This window comes from Aquarana catesbeiana, linkage group LG06, assembly GCF_042186555.1.
Source record: "Aquarana catesbeiana isolate 2022-GZ linkage group LG06, ASM4218655v1, whole genome shotgun sequence".
NCBI classification, from domain to species: domain Eukaryota; kingdom Metazoa; phylum Chordata; class Amphibia; order Anura; family Ranidae; genus Aquarana; species Aquarana catesbeiana.
This window is the reverse complement of record NC_133329.1, coordinates 174,961,486-174,980,598: the sequence shown is the minus strand read 5'-3', so window position 1 is coordinate 174,980,598 and position 19,113 is coordinate 174,961,486. Positions and strand designations below refer to the sequence as shown.

General features: G+C 43.2%; 1 protein-coding gene across 2 annotated transcripts in view; it reads left to right on the top strand.

The window, feature by feature from the left end:
- Positions 1 to 19,113, top strand: part of NDE1 (nudE neurodevelopment protein 1) — a gene marked incomplete at its 5' end in the record, with an annotated part of 86,349 nt that overhangs the window by 54,227 nt on the left and 13,009 nt on the right. For both annotated transcript variants that reach the window (XM_073591146.1, XM_073591147.1), the window contains 2 exon segments: positions 15,174 to 15,265; positions 16,383 to 16,513. In XM_073591146.1, the coding sequence (XP_073447247.1) occupies positions 15,174 to 15,265; positions 16,383 to 16,513 (223 nt within the window).

The following is a 19,113-nucleotide window of genomic DNA, read 5'->3' as shown; positions in this document are numbered from 1 at the left end:
GGTCTCTTGGATTCCATCCAGGAAGATATAGCAGCCCGAGATATACCCACTGAGCTGGAGAGGTTGATCATGTTTGCCATCCTCATTGACTCCAGACTCCAAGACTCTTTTAAGGCGCGCTTGCGGAAGCCTCCTGTATGTTTGCCTCTGAGCTTTGCAGTCCCACCCGTGCCACCCTCTCCTCCCATGCCTCCTGGTACCAAGTCGTTCAGTGAAGATGAACCCATGCACTTGGGCTTCACGCGTCTCTCTGCGGATGAGAGAACCTTTAGGAGGAGGGAGAGATTGTGCCTTTTATTGTGGCCAGGCAGGTCACTTTTTGAAGTCTTGTTCTACCCGTCCAGGGAACGCCCGAACCTTGAGGTCCTGTCATGGACAGACCTTAAGTGGCATTGTTTCGTCCCCAGTTATCCAGAAGGACAAGCCCCTGGTTTTGGTTACCCTTTCTTGGGCTGAGTCGTCCATCGAGATACAGGCTATAATCGGCTCTGAGGCTGCAGGCCTGTAAATTGATGCTGCCTTTGTATCGCAGCACTTGATTCCGCTGCAGCTACGTGACACTCCACTTGCCATTGAGGCTCTCGACGGGAGACCTCTACAGCCTCCCCATGTGACTCATGAGACCGTACCATTGTCCATGGCTGTAGAGGCTCTTCACCATTTCCTCACCTAGGTTTCCGCTGGTTATTGATTATCCTTGGTTACAGAGGCACAACCCCTCTTTTGATTGGCTCCGTGCTGAGGCCCTCTCCTGGTCACCTCAGTGCAGTGATACATGCTTCCAGAAGGTAGCCAAGGTCCTGTGCACCTCTTCACTCTCCTCCCTGCCGGCGCAGTACCACAATTTTAGCGATGTCTTTGAGAAAGGTCAAGCCGGTAGTTTGCCTCCACACTGGCCTTATGATTGCGCAGTTGACCTTCAACCTGGTGCCACACCCCCTTGTGGCCAGGTTTACCCTTTGTCGGTCATGGAGTTGTATGTTGCAAATGCACTTTCTTGTTTTTATTTGCAAATCCTCATCTCCTGCGTGGTGAGCTGAGACCTTGTATCGATTTATAGGGGTCTCAATCATTTCACAATTTAAGAATGCCTATCCCAGTCCGTTGAGTTATTTGACCGCCTCAAGGGAGCAACGATTTTCACAAAGCTTGATTTTGAGGGGCATACAGTCTTGTGCGGATTACGGAGGGCCACGAGTGGGAAACGGCGTTTTTAATACCAGAACAGGCCATTATGAGTACCTCATAATGCCCTTTTAGCCTTTGTAACGTCCCGGCAGTTTTCCAGGAATTTATTAACTATGTCAGAGTTGTTGCAGTTATGTGTGTTGGTTTATTTTGATGATAGCCTCATATTTTCCAAGTCCCTGGAAAGCCACCACACAGATGTCTGTCATGTGCTTCAGAAACTAAGTGAACAATCTCTATTGTAAACTGGAAAAGTGCGAGTTCCATCGTGAACAGATTAAATTCCTGGGCTATGTCATTTCCACTGCTGGTTTTTCGATGGACCCAGAGAAATTTTCGGCAGTCCTACGGTGGCCCTGACCCGTGGGTTTACATCCTCAGCAAAGCCCAGGAAACGCTGCAAACTATTATCGGAAGTTTATTCGTAACTTCTCATCTCTGATCAAGCCCCTCACTGATATGACCAGAAAGGACGGTAACCCACAGAGTTGGTCTCCGGAGTCCATTAAGGCCTTTGAGAGTCTCAAGGCTGCCTTTGTTTCTGCTCCTGTGTTGGCACATCCTGATCCTAGGTTGATGCTTCTGAGACTGTTGTTGGCGGCCTTCTGTCTCAACGTCCTACCTCCTGAGAGCGCTATGCATCCTTGTGGCTACATTTCCAAGAAATTGTCACCAGCGGAGTGCAATTACGAGATTAATGACAGAGCTGTTGGCGATCATTTTAGCCCTCAAAGAATGGAGACATCTCGAAGGTACCACTGTACCGGTTCTCATTCTTGCTGACCATAAGAATCTCACGTTCTTGTCTGAGGCTAAATGCCTCTCTCCCAGAAAGGCACGATGGGCTCTTTTTCTTGTCAAGTTTCACCTACATTGTCTCATGCTTACCTGGTACTAAGAATGCAAGGGCTGACTCCTTGTCACAATTTTCCTCCACTTCCAATTTGGAGTCGGTTCCTGTTCCTATGATATCTCCTGATCGTATTCTGGCTACGGTCCACACCAGTCTTACTTCTCCTTTGGGTGACAATTCTTGCTGCTCAGGTCCATGCTCCTCTTGAGAAACCTTGTGACCACTGCTTTTGTCACGGAGAGTTTCCGTACTGCCGTGCTCCAGACTTACCATTCTCCCAAGGCTGCTGGCCACCCTGGGAAGAATCAACTCTTTTGGGCCATTTCCCAACAATTCTGGTGGCCTAGTCTACGGGCTGATGTAGCTGCCTGTTCCTTGTGTGCTCAGAGTAAAACTCCACGACACCTTCCAGTGGGACTCCTACAACCCATACCCAATGGAGAGAGGCCCTGGACCCATCTGTCTATGGATTTCTTTGTGGAGTTACTCAACTCCCAAAGCAACACTGTTATCCTTATGGTGGTTGACCGGTTCTCAATGATGTGTCATTGTATTCCTCTTAAGTTGCCCACTTCTAAAGAACTGGCTTCCATTTTTGCTCGGAGATCTTTCGCTTACATGAGCTAACCAAGGTGATTGTCTCGGACAGGGGTAGTCAGTTTGTCTCCCAGTTCTGGCGAGCCTTTTGTGCACAGTTGGGAATTCAGCTTGCTTCCTTCTCTGCGTATCACCCACAGTCTAATGGAGCCGCAGAACGAGCCACCCTGTCCTTGGAGCAATTCCTACGTTGCTATATTTCTGACTATCATAACAACTATATATGTAAAGATATTATGAGATACTGCCCTGCCCACCAATAATATCTCCACCACACCTGCTATAAACCAAGAATGAAGGTGAAATCACAAATCCATATATGTGTGTATATATAGAGATGAAAAAATGTGTGGTGAACCGACTCCCCACAGCTAATGTGAAGCTGCCCCTTTAAAATAAATCTAATATAAAATATTTAATCTAGTGTGTCTGTATTGTCACAAAACACCCACAGGCACCCAAAGACAAAATAAGAGGCGCTGTAAATCAATTAAAGTGTTCATGTGCTTCAAACCAGTGATGGTGTGACCCCCTAAAGGTGTCCCCGTACCTACATATACTCAAAAGAATGAAGGTGAACAAAACTATAAAATGCAAAAGCAAAAAAATGATATAAACCACACTAAATGTGTTATAGGTGTTGTTTCAATACAGTGATGGTGTGACCCTCTCCGTATATGATACTCACAATCAATAACTGGATCTTTTAAACATAAATATCAATACTTCTCCAGTGATAAAAGTGCAAAATATTCATGCTAAGCATGCACTAAATTAAATTCAATGCAATATCAACACTTTCAAAAAATCAGTCCAAAAAAACGACATGACATCACACGTGATAGATAGTGTCCTAAACAAGTGATCAATCTTGATGCAACAAGGTGATAACGTATATCTTCCACCTCTCCCTTGGTGCACGGTGCTTCCACTCCCTCAAGAATAACACTCACCGACTAATTTTGCCAGCACTCTCATGCACGGCAAAAATCGCTTATTTACCACCCCCGGGTAATAGGATCAATCGTTGTTTCCACGGTGCTTGTTTATACATGGGGTCCACATGAAAGAAATAATGAGTGCTCCAATAGTGTAAACCAATTTCACACTTTTATTAAAATCACTGCAATCTTCTAACATTTCACTCACATTTAAAACGATAAAAGCCAGCCAAAATAAGGTGCAGATCACATCAAACTGTGTGCGGTGGAACCAAATGCAACAAATGGTCACGGCAGACCCGAGGTGTGCCGGCGCAAAGCGTTCAATCTCACCACCTCCCTGGATGATCCTCCGTGCCTCCGTGTAATCACAACCTCTCTCCCTCAGTATGGATAGCAGCGCTGTCACGTCTCACGGCCACGCCCCCGACATGTTTCGTCACAAGTTGACTTACTCATGGGATAGGCCATATTCCCTGTCACTCATCCCTTATATGCATATTCCGCCTGCGTCTATTAGGCCGCGCTTCGCGCATGCGCACATCTCGGGTCCCCGCTGTATGAATTGAGCTGAGAACTTTACAGCGGTGCAAATCAGGGGTCAGATAATTTAATGACATGGACTAGTAATACCAACGATAAATACATTCTATGTAGTTAATGATACACATGGTTACACATTAAATCAATCACTATATCACATAAAACATATTGTAAACATTGACAGCAGAGCACACTGACAATATCTGCCTGTGCCGCTCTCATGTTTTTTACTGGGTCCCCTATGTTACTCACATAAAAGACATGTATATGTGTGAGTAAATAAACGTCCACACTGTGTATACTATCTTAATAAGCCTCATATAAAGAAATATCTTTCTATATACATGTGCCTTCCTACTCCATATGCATACATATACTATGAGTGTCAGTCACATACATGCATGGATATGTACTGGATAATGAATTATTTCAATTTAAAAAAATATATATAAAATAAAATAAAAAATTAAAATATTACAATCAATCTTCATTAAAAATAAATTAAACTCCATGTGTGATTGCTAACTAATATGCATGTTGAATAAAAATAAACTTTGATCACAGATCAAAAGATATGCTAAACATATTACAGTATATACTGAGTAATTCATAAATAATAAATAAATAATCGTATGTTAAAACTGAGGGGATTCTACCCATAGATCCTACTCCACCTCAGATTTGATATACAGGCTAGGTGACTCATATCTAATCCATAATGATACCTAATGATCTATACATGTATCTACTAACTCGGCTAGTATATCCTCCCCCTAAACATTCACATCATATGGATATGTTCCTTAGCCGGAGTTAAGAATATTCACTCCTCAAGGGATTACGAATAAAATACCACTAAAAATCATTGATAAAACAGTTTAAGTCTAGTTCTATATTCAACCCCCTCGGGGCCAGACTCTTCAATAAAAATATCCACCTAGTTTCCCTTTGGGACAGATTCCTAACTCTATTGGAGCCCCTCCATGATGGGTGAATTACATCTATCCCACAAAACTGCAACAGGGAGGGGTCCTGTTGGTGTTTTTCCTTAAAATGTAGAGAAACGCTATGGTATTTATAACCGTTTTTTATGTTCGTTAGGTGTTCTGAGATTCTAATCCTTAAAAGCCTCTTTGTTCTCCCCACATATAATAGGCCACAAGGGCACCACATGAGATATACTACATGTGAGGAGTTGCATGTACTGAACTCCTTTAATGTCAAAGGATTCTCCATCCCTATTAGTCACACTTTTTATCCCTCTGTGTTTTACTTTGACCGTCCTGCAGCAGTAAAAGCCCTTGAAGTCCAATCTCAGGTCATTCTGCCCTGGTGGGTTCAAAATTTTCTTGACCACCAGGTCCCCCAAAGCTTGGGGCCCTTCTATATATAAACTTAGGGTGGCTGGGCAGTACTTCTCCGAGGTGTCTATCCCTGCATAGAATATGCCAATACCTTTTAAAATTATCTTCAATATCCTTGTATTGGCAGTGAAAACCAGATATAAATCCGAACTGATGTTGGTTATCTTTTGCTACAGTGTCCTTTTTAATCAGGCACTGCTCTCTAGGCATTTCTGCCACTTCCTGCATGACCCCATCCAATATTTCTTCTCCATAGCCTTTTTGAATGAACCTATTTTTCAGGGTTCCAGCCTGCTCAAGAAAATCCTCTAACTCAGTACAATTCCTACGTACTCGCAACATTTGTCCCTTCGGGATATTTCTTATCCATGTCGGGTGGTGACCGCTTCTTATTGACAAGTACCTGTTGCGATCGGTGGGTTTAAAAAATACCTTTGTTTTCAGGCCATTCCCTTCTCTTGTTATCGTAACATCCAGAAAATTCACCGAATGGTTACTAATTTGATGTTCCAATTTAATATTGTTATTATTAGTATTCAATTCCTGTATAAAATCAATAGCAGATTTCTCTGTACCCTCCCAAATGAACAGGAGGTCATCAATGAATCTCCGATTATATAATAATTGAGGCCTCCTTTGACTAAAAACTTTTCTGTCTTCCCACTCCGCCATGAACAGGTTGGCGAGGCTAGGGGCAAATTTGGCTCCCATAGCCACGCCAACCTGCTGGGAATAAAATTGGTCATTGCACCAAAAATAATTATGGGACATGCAAAAATCTAATACATGTCCCAAAAACCGTTTCTGGACCACCGGGATATCCTCCCTTTTGCTCAATGCCCAATTAAGGGCCAACGCAGCGTCCTCATGTTGTATAATGGTGTATATAAAGAAGCTACGTCTGCCGTTACCAAATATACCATTGAAGAAGCCTCTAAATGTACATTATTGAGCAAGGACAATAAATCTCCAGTGTCCTTCAAGTACGCTCTGGTAGCTTTCACACTTGGTTGCAGGAATTTGTCCAAGTATTCCCCTAATCTGGCAGTGACAGATCCAATCCCATTGACTATGGGACGTGGAGGGGGGCATTGTGCATTTTTATGTACCTTAGGCAAGGTATAAATAATTGGGATCCTACAGGCACTCGGAACCAAATACCTTTTTTTTCTTTCAGGTTTAATGCATCCATCCTATAGCCCCATTCAACCAAGGCTGTTAACTGCGATCTATATGCTTCAGTGGGGTCGGAGGATAACCTCCTATAGGTGGAACTGTCCCCAAGTGGCTCTAATAGTTGATCGAGGTAGAATGATTTATCCAACAATACGACCCCACCACCCTTATCAGCAGGTCGTATTATAAGGTCCTTCTTTTCTTCCAAGGATTTAATCCCTTCCCTGATGTACTGGGGATTTACTCCTTTACGTGGGGCCAATTTTTCAATATCATTTAATACTAAATTCTTGAATACTTCTATAAAATGATTGCTTGGGTTCTGAGGATTAAAAATAGATCTATTCCTCAACCCAGTATCCACTTTATTGGTTGGTACTACAGCTTTCATTGTAGAGACCACCGGATGACTCAGGGAAGGGATTAAATCCTTGGAAGAAAAGAAGGACCTTTTATAATACGACCTGCTGATAAGGGTGGTGGGGTCGTATTGTTGGATAAATCATTCTACCTCGATCAACTATTAGAGCTACTTGGGGACAGTTCCACCTATAGGAGGTTATCCTCCGACCCCACTGAAGCATATAGATCGCAGTTAACAGCCTTGGTTGAATGGGGCTATAGGATGGATGCATTAAACCTGAAAGAAAAAAGGTATTTGGTTCCGAGTGCCTGTAGGATCCCAATTATTTATACCTTGCCTAAGGTACATAAAAATGCACAATGCCCCCCTCCACGTCCCATAGTCAATGGGATTGGATCTGTCACTGCCAGATTAGGGGAATACTTGGACAAATTCCTGCAACCAAGTGTGGAAGCTACCAGAGCGTACTTGAAGGACACTGGAGATTTATTGTCCTTGCTCAATAATGTACATTTAGAGGCTTCTTCAATGGTATATTTGGTAACGGCAGACGTAGCTTCTTTATATACCATTATACAACATGAGGACGCTGCGTTGGCCCTTAATTGGGCATTGAGCAAAAGGGAGGATATCCCGGTGGTCCAGAAACGGTTTTTGGGACATGTATTAGATTTTTGCATGTCCCATAATTATTTTTGGTGCAATGACCAATTTTATTCCCAGCAGGTTGGCGTGGCTATGGGAGCCAAATTTGCCCCTAGCCTCGCCAACCTGTTCATGGCGGAGTGGGAAGACAGAAAAGTTTTTAGTCAAAGGAGGCCTCAATAATTATTTTATCGGAGATTCATTGATGACCTCCTGTTCATTTGGGAGGGTACAGAGAAATCTGCTATTGATTTTATACAGGAATTGAATACTAATAATAACAATATTAAATTGGAACATCAAATTAGTAACCATTCGGTGAATTTTCTGGATGTTACGATAACAAGAGAAGGGAATGGCCTGAAAACAAAGGTATTTTTTAAACCCACCGATCGCAACAGTTACTTGTCAATAAGAAGCGGTCACCACCCGACATGGATAAGAAATATCCCGAAGGGACAAATGTTGCGAGTACGTAGGAATTGTACTGAGTTAGAGGATTTTCTTGAGCAGGCTGGAACCCTGAAAAATAGGTTCATTCAAAAAGGCTATGGAGAAGAAATATTGGATGGGGTCATGCAGGAAGTGGCAGAAATGCCTAGAGAGCAGTGCCTGATTAAAAAGGACACTGTAGCAAAAGATAACCAACATCAGTTCGGATTTATATCTGGTTTTCACTGCCAATACAAGGATATTGAAGATATTTTTAAAAGGTATTGGCATATTCTATGCAGGGATAGACACCTCGGAGAAGTACTGCCCAGCCACCCTAAGTTTATATATAGAAGGGCCCCAAGCTTTGGGGACCTGGTGGTCAAGAAAATTTTGAACCCACCAGGGCAGAATGACCTGAGATTGGACTTCAAGGGCTTTTACTGCTGCAGGACGGTCAAAGTAAAACACAGAGGGATAAAAAGTGTGACTAATAGGGATGGAGAATCCTTTGACATTAAGGAGTTCAGTACATGCAACTCCTCACATGTAGTATATCTCATGTGGTGCCCTTGTGGCCTATTATATGTGGGGAGAACAAAGAGGTGTTCTGAGATTCTAATCCTTAAAAGCCTAACGAACATAAAAAACGGTTATAAATACCATAGCGTTTCTCTACATTTTAAGGAAAAACACCAACAGGACCCCTCCCTGTTGCAGTTTTGTGGGATAGATGTAATTCACCCATCATGGAGGGGCTCCAATAGAGTTAGGAATCTGTCCCAAAGGGAAACTAGGTGGATATTTTTATTGAAGAGTCTGGCCCCGAGGGGGTTGAATATAGAACTAGACTTAAACTGTTTTATCAATGATTTTTAGTGGTATTTTATTCGTAATCCCTTGAGGAGTGAATATTCTTAACTCCGACTAAGGAACATATCCATATGATGTGAATGTTTAGGGGGAGGATATACTAGCCGCGTTAGTAGATACATGTATAGATCATTAGGTATCATTATGGATTAGATATGAGTCACCTAGCCTGTATATCAAATCTGAGGTGGAGTAGGATCTATGGGTAGAATCCCCTCAGTTTTAACATACGATTATTTATTTATTTATTATTTATGAATTACTCAGTATATACTGTAATATGTTTAGCATATCTTTTGATCTGTGATCAAAGTTTATTTTTATTCAACATGCATATTAGTTAGCAATCACACATGGAGTTTAATTTATTTTTAATGAAGATTGATTGTAATATTTTAATTTTTTATTTTATGTTATATATATTTTTTTAAATTGAAATAATTCATTATCCAGTACATATCCATGCATGTATGTGACTGACACTCATAGTATATGTATGCATATGGAGTAGGAAGGCACATGTATATAGAAAGATATTTCTTTATATGAGGCTTATTAAGATAGTATACACAGTGTGGACGTTTATTTACTCACACATATACATGTCTTTTATGTGAGTAACATAGGGGACCCAGTAAAAAACATGAGAGCGGCACAGGCAGATATTGTCAGTGTGCTCTGCTGTCAATGTTTACAATATGTTTTATGTGATATAGTGATTGATTTAATGTGTAACCATGTGTATCATTAACTACATAGAATGTATTTATCGTTGGTATTACTAGTCCATGTCATTAAATTATCTGACCCCTGATTTGCACCGCTGTAAAGTTCTCAGCTCAATTCATACAGCGGGGACCCGAGATGTGCGCATGCGTGAAGCGCGGCCTAATAGACGCAGGCGGAATATGCATATAAGGGATGAGTGACAGGGAATACGGCCTATCCCATGAGTAAGTCAACTTGTGACGAAACATGTCGGCGTGGCCGTGAGACGTGACACACAGCGCTGCTATCCATACTGAGGGAGAGAGGTTGTGATTACACGGAGGCACGGAGGATCATCCAGGGAGGTGGTGAGATTGAACGCTTTGCGCCGGCACACCTCGGGTCCGCCGTGACCATTTGTTGCATTTGGTTCCACCGCACACAGTTTGATGTGATCTGCACCTTATTTTGGCTGGCTTTTATCGTTTTAAATGTGAGTGAAATGTTAGAAGATTGCAGTGATTTTAATAAAAGTGTGAAATTGGTTTACACTATTGGAGCACTCATTATTTCTTTCATGTGGACCCCATGTATAAACAATCACCGTGGAAACAACGATTGATCCTATTACCCGGGGGTGGTAAATAAGCGATTTTTGCCGTGCATGAGAGTGCTGGCAAAATTAGTCGGTGAGTGTTATTCTTGAGGGAGTGGAAGCACCGTGCACCAAGGGAGAGGTGGAAGATATACGTTATCACCTTGTTGCATCAAGATTGATCACTTGTTTAGGACACTATCTATCACGTGTGATGTCATGTCGTTTTTTGGACTGATTTTTTGAAAGTGTTGATATTGCATTGAATTTAATTTAGTGCATGCTTAGCATGAATATTTTGCACTTTTATCACTGGAGAAGTATTGATATTTATGTTTAAAAGATTCAGTTATTGATTGTGAGTATCATATACGGAGAGGGTCACACCATCACTGTATTGAAACAACACCTATAACACATTTAGTGTGGTTTATATCATTTTTTTTTGCTTTTGCATTTTATAGTTTTGTTCACCTTCATTCTTTTGAGTATATGTAGGTACGGGGACACCTTTAGGGGGTCACACCATCACTGGTTTGAAGCACATGAACACTTTAATTGATTTACAGCGCCTCTTATTTTGTCTTTGGGTGCCTGTGGGTGTTTTGTGACAATACAGGCACACTAGATTAAATATTTTATATCATAACAAGTCACAGTTATTAGTGTGGGCATAGTTTGCTCACAACAGTGCCTTGAATTCTGCTTCCCCATTGTCCCCGTTTATGGCGAATTATGGTTTCCAACCTTCCATGTTGCCTGACTCATTTTGTTCCGCAGAGTATTCCTGTGTTAGAGGAGCATCTCCCTGTTCTTCGTTCCACTTGGGCACAAGTCCAGGAGGCTCTGTGTCATGCTAATCATAGGTACAGACTCCATGCTGACTAGAGGCCTGCCTGCGCAGCCTTACCAGGTTGGGGACAGCGTCTGGTTGTCGTCTCACAACCTCTGACTTTGTGTTCCCTCACTGAAGTTCGCACCTCGGTTTATTGGGCCCTTCCGTATTCTTTGCAGAATTAACCCAGTGGCTTACGCATTAGACCTTCCTTCTAATATGCATATTTCATGTCTCCTTATTTAAACCTTTGGTCTGCAACAGTTTTACCACCTCGGTGCCCTGTCCTCACCCTGTACAGATTGAGAACCATGAGGAGTATGAAGTACAGTCCATTGTTGACTCCCGTAGGTTCCGTGGGCGCATACAGTACCTGGTGCATTGGAAAGGGTACGGTCCAAAGGAACGCTCTTGGGTCTCATCCTCGGACGTACATGCCCCTGTCCTTCTTCTCCGTGATTCCCATAGACTTTTTCCCCTCAAGCCTGGTGGTCCTCCAAGGGGGAGGAGTCGTTGAGGAGGGGGTACTGTCAGGGCTGGGCTCAGCCCTTCCTTCTCTGAGCTGGCCACTCAGCTGTTGGCTAATTGCCAGCTCCCATCTCTCTCCACAGTTACCCAGCTGTTGTTGATTCTGCTCGTCAGCCCTGCCTACTTAAAGCCATCCAGCTCTCTTGATCTCTGCCTTCACCTTTGTCAACATTAGAGACTTTCTCCTGCGTTCCCGTTGAAGACTTGCTCGGCTGATGTCCCTTCTGGCTCCTGATCCTGCTTGCTATACTACTACATTTACCTCTGGATCTCTGTCATTGGCTTGGCTGATTACCCGATCCGGTTACTGAACTCTGGCTTGTTTTGACCACGCTTACTCTGTTTACATTATGTCTCAGTCTGATTCATGGTTCCTGATGGTGTGTGAAGCATTATGGGTGTGCGTACTACAAAGTTTGTCATTGGAGTTTTTTATAGACCTCCCAGTGTTGGTGAGGAAGTGGAGACTCCGCTTCTTGCACAGATGGGAAGGGCTGCAAGGGCTGGGACTGTGATAATGGGGGCTTTTAACCTCCAGGAAATTGACTGGAGTAATAACTCTGCTGCACCTGGTAATCTCAAACCATGCAGAGCTTATTACCAATATTTGTATTAAAGAATATCTTGAGCAGTGACCAAAACATTATTTCATTTGTTAGCTGTAAGCAACAAACGCATACAGGTAGGATAAAAATTAACTTTAAAGCCACTTACCGACTGCCGCACGACTATATACGTCCTGACTTTGAAGAGGGATATCTCGGTAATGGCAGCAGCTGCTGCCACAACCGAGGTATCCATCTCTTCAGGTGGTGGTTTGGTTAACGATAATAGTGGTCTCTGTGGCGGATTTCCTGCAAGATCAGTTATCGGGAGAGGGGCCTGCGCCCTCCGCCACTTACTGGAGCCGCCGGCAGCGGCGGAGGCGATCGGGTCCTATCCGTGGCTGGGTATGGATACGCGTGAGGGTAATATGGCCCCCACCCGTCTCCATACCATAGCAGGGCGGAAGCTACGTCAAAACGTCACTTCGCCCATACGTCTTAAAGGCACTTTTTTTTTAAATTTTATTGCAAGTCCAAATATGAGATCTGAGGACTTTTTGACCCCCGATCTCATATTTAAGACGATCTGTCATGCTTTTTTCTATTACAAGGGATGTTTACATTCCTTGTAATAGGAATAAAAGTGACCCCAATTTTTTTTTTCTAAAAACAGTGTAAAAAAAAAAAAAAAAAATTTTTTTTTAAAGCGCCCCATCCCAACGAGCTTGCGCACAGAAGCGAATGCGTACATAATTACCACCTGCATATGAAAACGGTGGTCAAACCACACATGTGAGGTATAACCGCGATTGTTGGAGCGAGAGAAATAATTCTAGCCCTAGACCACCTCTGTAACTCAAAACTTGCAACCTGTAGAATTTTTTTAAACGTCTCCTATGGAGATTTTTAAGGGTAAACGTTTGGCGCCATTCCACGAGCGGGCGTGACATGTTGGGCATCAATTTACTTGGTGTAACATTATCTTTTGACAATATAAAAAAAATTGGGCTAACTTTACTGTTTCACTTTTTTTTTATTCAAAAAAAAATAAATTTTTTTTCCAAAAGTGCGCTTGTAAGACCGCTGCGCAAATACGGTGTGACAAAGTATTGCAATGACCGCCATTTTATTCTCTAGGGTGTTAGGAAAAAAAAGTGTAATGTTTGGGGGTTCTAAGTAATTTTCTAGCAAAAAAGTGTTTTTAACTTTTAAACACAGAGTCTGAAAAAAGAGGCCTGGTCTTTAAGTGGTTAAGAGCACATTTTACAAGGATGAGGGCTGCTCTCGATGACTTAGACTGGGAGGGAATATTGGCATCAATGAGAACAGAACAGAAATGGGAAGTCTTCAAAGTGACTGTAAACTTACTGCAAAGTGTGTTCCTATGGGCAGTAAGTTTAAAATGCTAAAAATTAAACCACAAACCTGGCCTTTATAGAAGAGTGGCAAGAAGAAAGCCATAAGTCCTGTTTGCAAGAAGCCATGCTCTGGTCGGATGAGACCAAAATTGATCATTTTGGCTTAAAGGCAAAATGCTATTTGTGGCGGAATACTTACACTGCACAATCACCCTGAACATACGTGAAACATGGTGGTGACAGCATCATGTTGTGGGGATGCTTTTCTTCAGCAGGGGCAGGCAAGCTTGTCAGTTGATTGCCCTGTATTTGGCTCCATCCATCTTTCAATCTTAGAAAAAAACTGTTAGTCTGCAAAAGACTTGAAACGGGGGCGGAGGTTCACCTTCCAGCAGGACAACGACCTTTAGACATACCACCAGAGCTACAATGGAATGGTTTAGATCTGCATATTCATGTGTTAGAATGGCCCAGTCAAAATCCAAACCGAAATTCAATTGAGAATCTGTGGCAAGACTTGAATCGCTGTTCAGATGCGCTCCATCCAATCTGACAGAGCTTGCGTTATGCAAAAAAGATTGGCCAAAGATTTCACACTCTAGATGTGCAAAGCTGGTAGAGACATACCCAAAAGGACTTGAAAGAGGAAGTAAACTCTCCCAATCTGATGCTGCTTTTCATTTAGTCCATTATTTTAAGTAATTATCAAACTATAGCCACTGTAATCCAGCCCAAATGGCATATTGATTACTTTTTAAAGAAGCTTTAAAAAAAATCTAGTTTTCAGGGGTAAGGCAGCACTATCTTGGGTATTTTCTGAGTCCACAGTAGTGTATTTCTGCTCTTACATAGAGCACTTCCTGTACTGCTAACCAAACCAGTTTCTCGATCCAACGCTTCTATGGCAACCCTGCTCATAGCCGACTTGTTTAATTTCATAATGTTTACTTGTGCCAATTATCTAGTGTTTGCCTGTGTCAGTCTTAGTTTCAGCGGATGAGACTGCAATATGCAGTCCGGTGCCCAGGTTTACGCTCCATGTGATGTCACATGGGGTGTAGGAGGAAGCTCTGATTCTGTAGTCTCGTGGGATTTGAGTGTTGTGCCGCAGGGAGTCCTGATAAAAGACAGACAAGCACACAGTGTGCAAAACTAATAATACCAAGCAAATAAGGAGATGTCTACAAGCAGTGTGTGAGGTTTTTTTATGCTGATTTACATGGGATAAAGTTGTGGGGGAGAGTTTACATCCATTTGAAGCTGTAATTGCAGTGAAAGGTGGTTCTACAAAGTATTGACTCGGGGGGCTGAATACAAATGCACGCCACACTTTTTTCACATACCGGTGTTTATTTGTTAAAAAAAAAAAAAAAAAAAAAAAATGTTGAAAACCATTTACCACTTTCCTTCCACTTCACAATTTGTGCCACTTTGTGTTGGTTTATTACATAAAATCCCAGTAAAATACATTTAGGTTTTTGGTTGTAACCTGACAAAATGTGTAAACTTTCAAGGGGTTTGAATACTTTTTCAAGGCACTGTAAGCCGCCACTAAATTCGTAAAATATGTCATGTCAAAATCATTCAGGATCTTTCACCCCCCTTGAATTGCTGCTTTTATATTCCAGGTTTGGATGATGGGTACAGTGGGACACCATTGACGCCATCTGCAAGAATATCTGCACTTAACATAGTAGGGGATCTTCTTAGGAAAGTTGGGGTAAGTTTTTTTGTTATACATATGATTTTATGCTAGTTTTTTGGGGGGGGGGTGGGGGTTTTTCTTTTTTTTTTCTTATTTCTTTGGAAAATCTGCTCTTTATCTGCCAAGATCGGTGCTGAACATTCCTTAACCACTTTAAGCCCCGGACCATTTGGCTGGCCAAAGACCAGAGTTTTTTGCGATTCGTCACCGCGTCGCTTTAACTGACAAATGCGCAGTCGTGCGACGTGGCTCCCAAACAAAATTGACGACCCCCCCCAAATAGAGCTTTCTTTTGGTGGTATTTGATCACCTCTGCGTTTTTTTCTTTTTTGCGCTATAAACATAAAAGCGACAATGTGAAAAAAAAGCATTTTTTACTTTTTGCTATAATATCCCCAAAAAATATTTAAAAAAAAAAAAACTTCTCCCCCCCCCCCCCCTTAATTTAGACCGTTACGTATTCTTCTACGTATTTTTGGTATAAAAAAAAAATCACAATAAGCGTTTTTTTAGTTTGCGCAAAAGTTATAGCGTCTACAAAATGGGGAATAGTTTTTTTTATGGTATTTTTATTAAGTTTTTTTTTTTTTTTTTTTTTTTTTTGTGACTGCGACATGGCGGACAGATCGGACAATTTTGGCGCTATTTTGGGACCATTCACATTTATACAGCAATCAGTGCGATTAAAAATGCATTGATTACTGTGTAAATGTGACTGGCAGTAAAGGGGGGTTAACCAGGAGGGGGCGCTGCAGGGGTTAAGTCTGTCCTAGGGAGTGATTCTAACTGGGGGGGGGGGGCGTGTGACACGACACTGATCACCGCTACCGATCACAGGGAGCTGTGATCCAGTGTCACTAGGCAGAACGGGGAAATGCTTGTTTACATCAGCATTTCCCCGTTCTTCCTCTCTGTGAGACGATCGTGGGTATTCCTGTGATCACACTCGCGGAGCTCGCCCCCCGTCGGCAGCAATTTTAACGGGATGTACCTGTACGTCCACTTGCCTGTCTATGCCATTCTGCCAATGCAAATGTTCGTGCGGCGGTCGGCAAGCGCTTAATGTGCAAAAATGGTTTGTCCTCTGTAAAACTAGCGAAAAAAGAAAAAGTGATCTTTTCTTTTTCTGCAGGCCCTGGAATCTAAACTAGCCTCTTGCAGAAATTTTATGTATGAACAGTCTCCCAGCAAACCAGTGGCTCGAGTTCACAAGCTTAGGGAAAGCAATGAAAACTCTCTCAGCATGTCTCCAGGTGAAAAGAGGTAAGTAATCTAAAATGCATCCCACCTCCTATTTTCCATTTGTTTGAGCTAATTCTCATTTCTTTATCGTACATCACGGGACACAGTGTCTTCTTAGTTTTTAACAATGGGGACAGATAGGACATCCCCCCCCCCCCCCACCTAGGTGTTAACCCCTCATTAGGCAAGGTTTCAGTTTTCTTTTGCTAGTGTTTGAAGGTTAAGGTCTCTGTGTATCATCTGTGTAGCTCCAACAAAAAAATAGCTTCTCAATGGTTCCATCAGGGTTCAGAAGACTGGTTTTATCAGGATCCGTTTTCCTACGGCTTTTTATCGCTCATAGGAATGGTTCCTAGTCCCCGCACTGAATAATGCGGGGATGGCCTTTAAAGTGGAGTTCCACCCAAAAATGGAACTTCCACTTTTTGGCTCCCCCCCCACCCCCGTTCGGTGTCAAATTTGGCACCTTTGAGGGGGGAGGAGAGAGCAGATACCTGTCTAATACAGGTATTTGCTCACACTTCCTGGCATAGATCACCGCGGTGATTGCGGTGACCTACGCCACTTCCGCCGCCTACCCCGTCCTCCCCCGCTGTATTCTGTGAGACACAGAATACAGCAGGGACCTGAGAGGACGTGCAGCGCGACTCATGCATGCACAGTAGGAACCATGCGGCTTCACTTCCTTATTCCCTTACCGAGGATGGCGGTGGCAGCAGCCGAGAGCCGAAGGACGGATTGGCTTCGGCTGCTGACACCGCAGGCTCCCTGGACAGGTAAGTGTCCATATATTAAAAGTCAGCAGCTGCAGTATTTGTAGCTGCTGGCTTTTACTTTTTTTTTTTTTTCAGCAAACCTCCACTTTAAGATTGCACTGACCGAAAAAGGTTGTGGGGGGGGGGGATAGGTAATGAGGGAAGGACGAAACCTGGCACTTTAGATGGAATGTGAGGAAAAATTCACGCCCCCATCCCTAATGCGTATGTAAGAGGGGGGAGGTTGGGACTTTAGATGAGGCTTGCATAGTGGGACCAATCAAGTTCGCATAAGTCAAAACATATGTATGTTTTATTAAGACCAATGATCGACATGGTATAAATAACAGTGTTGCATACATCGTAGAAAAATGGTCAATCACAGTATAATAGTAACACACATAATGTGGCATAAACAAGTACATGGTACATCCTAATCCTCCACTGACCAAGGTACACCACACAATGAAAATAAATATAAATGAAGAAGAAAAAGGGGATAAGACCATCTAAAATCGATCGATATGTGTGGGATGCGTCGAGGTGGGCTGTATGCATTTCGTGGACTTGTATCCACTCGTCAGGTGCATCCATGTTCTATGGAAAAATGTGGGTAACCCATTTGGTCTGGTTAGTACACCCTTGTATAGAAAGGTGGAAAATTGAATATGAGTGGCCATGGCAGGTTGTGCTCACATAAAACCACAGCTGGAACCGTACAAAACCACATGCCAGGGGTCCATCACTGAGCCCGGGAGCTGAGGAGGGAAAACAGCTGGAAATCAGGGGAGCACAGGTCATCACCCATATGTATAAAGGACTTCTGGGATATACAAAGTAAAACTATTAGTGTCTGTAACGATATAAGTCAATGAAAGGGTCTTGGAGTAAACAGGGCCATGACCCTGATAATGGGGTAAGTATCATGGGCTTACCTTGATGGATCCAAAAGGGGTGGAAAGCCAGATGGAGGGCAAACAGGGGTCTGGAAGTACAGACTCTCTATACTGGGTCAGCGGTGGAAGGATGATAAAACAGGTGATGGAATGCGATTGCGACCACATCATGCCAGACGGTCCCCCCCCCCCCCCCCCCCAGCATCACGCTGGTACGGCACAGAGGGAAGGGCACCGCGGCAAAAGGCCAGAGTGTCCCCCCCGGTGATGTAGCAGGCGCGTGCGTGACAGACCGCCCATGGGGCGTTATAGGCATGGCGTCAGAGGCATGGGGACACCCACCCAGACCCCCGCACCCAATAGGTGCAGAAGGAAGGGGGGAGAGGGAGGAGCCACAGCACGCATCTCAGCTCCCGGGTGCCGGACCAACGGCTGCAGATAGAATGGACCAAAAAGGTTCACTCCGTTTTAATGACCCCACTTTCTATGGGGTATTACTGAGTATGCCTTTGGTATATCCAGCAGCTTTTTGTCTCAATAAGAACCCAGTGTGCCCAGTAGTCGATGTCCAGGAATTTTAAAGGGTTTATCTTTTACCAAAAATGTCCTATGTAGATGAGGCATCTGTAGAAGAAAACAAACTGCCTACTCCTATAGCAGGAGCATTATTCAATTTCGGTCAAAGCTGCAATTTACATACCTCATGAAGCCTGACTGGAAAACTTTTAGGATGTTGCTAAGAAATGCCCACTGGTACGTTTTTGCATCCACAATCAGAGGAGTGAGCTCTTAAGTGCTGAGCTCGGAGCTACTGCAGGGGAGAGGGTGCATTTGAGGTGTTTTTGAAAGACCGCTCCTTCATGTGATGAAGGTAAACGGCAACTGCCAGCAATGCTGCAGAAATGGGAAGACAGCCCGAGTGGGTAGCAGATAAAAGCAGCCTCGGCTCAATCCAGGCCACATCCCCAAC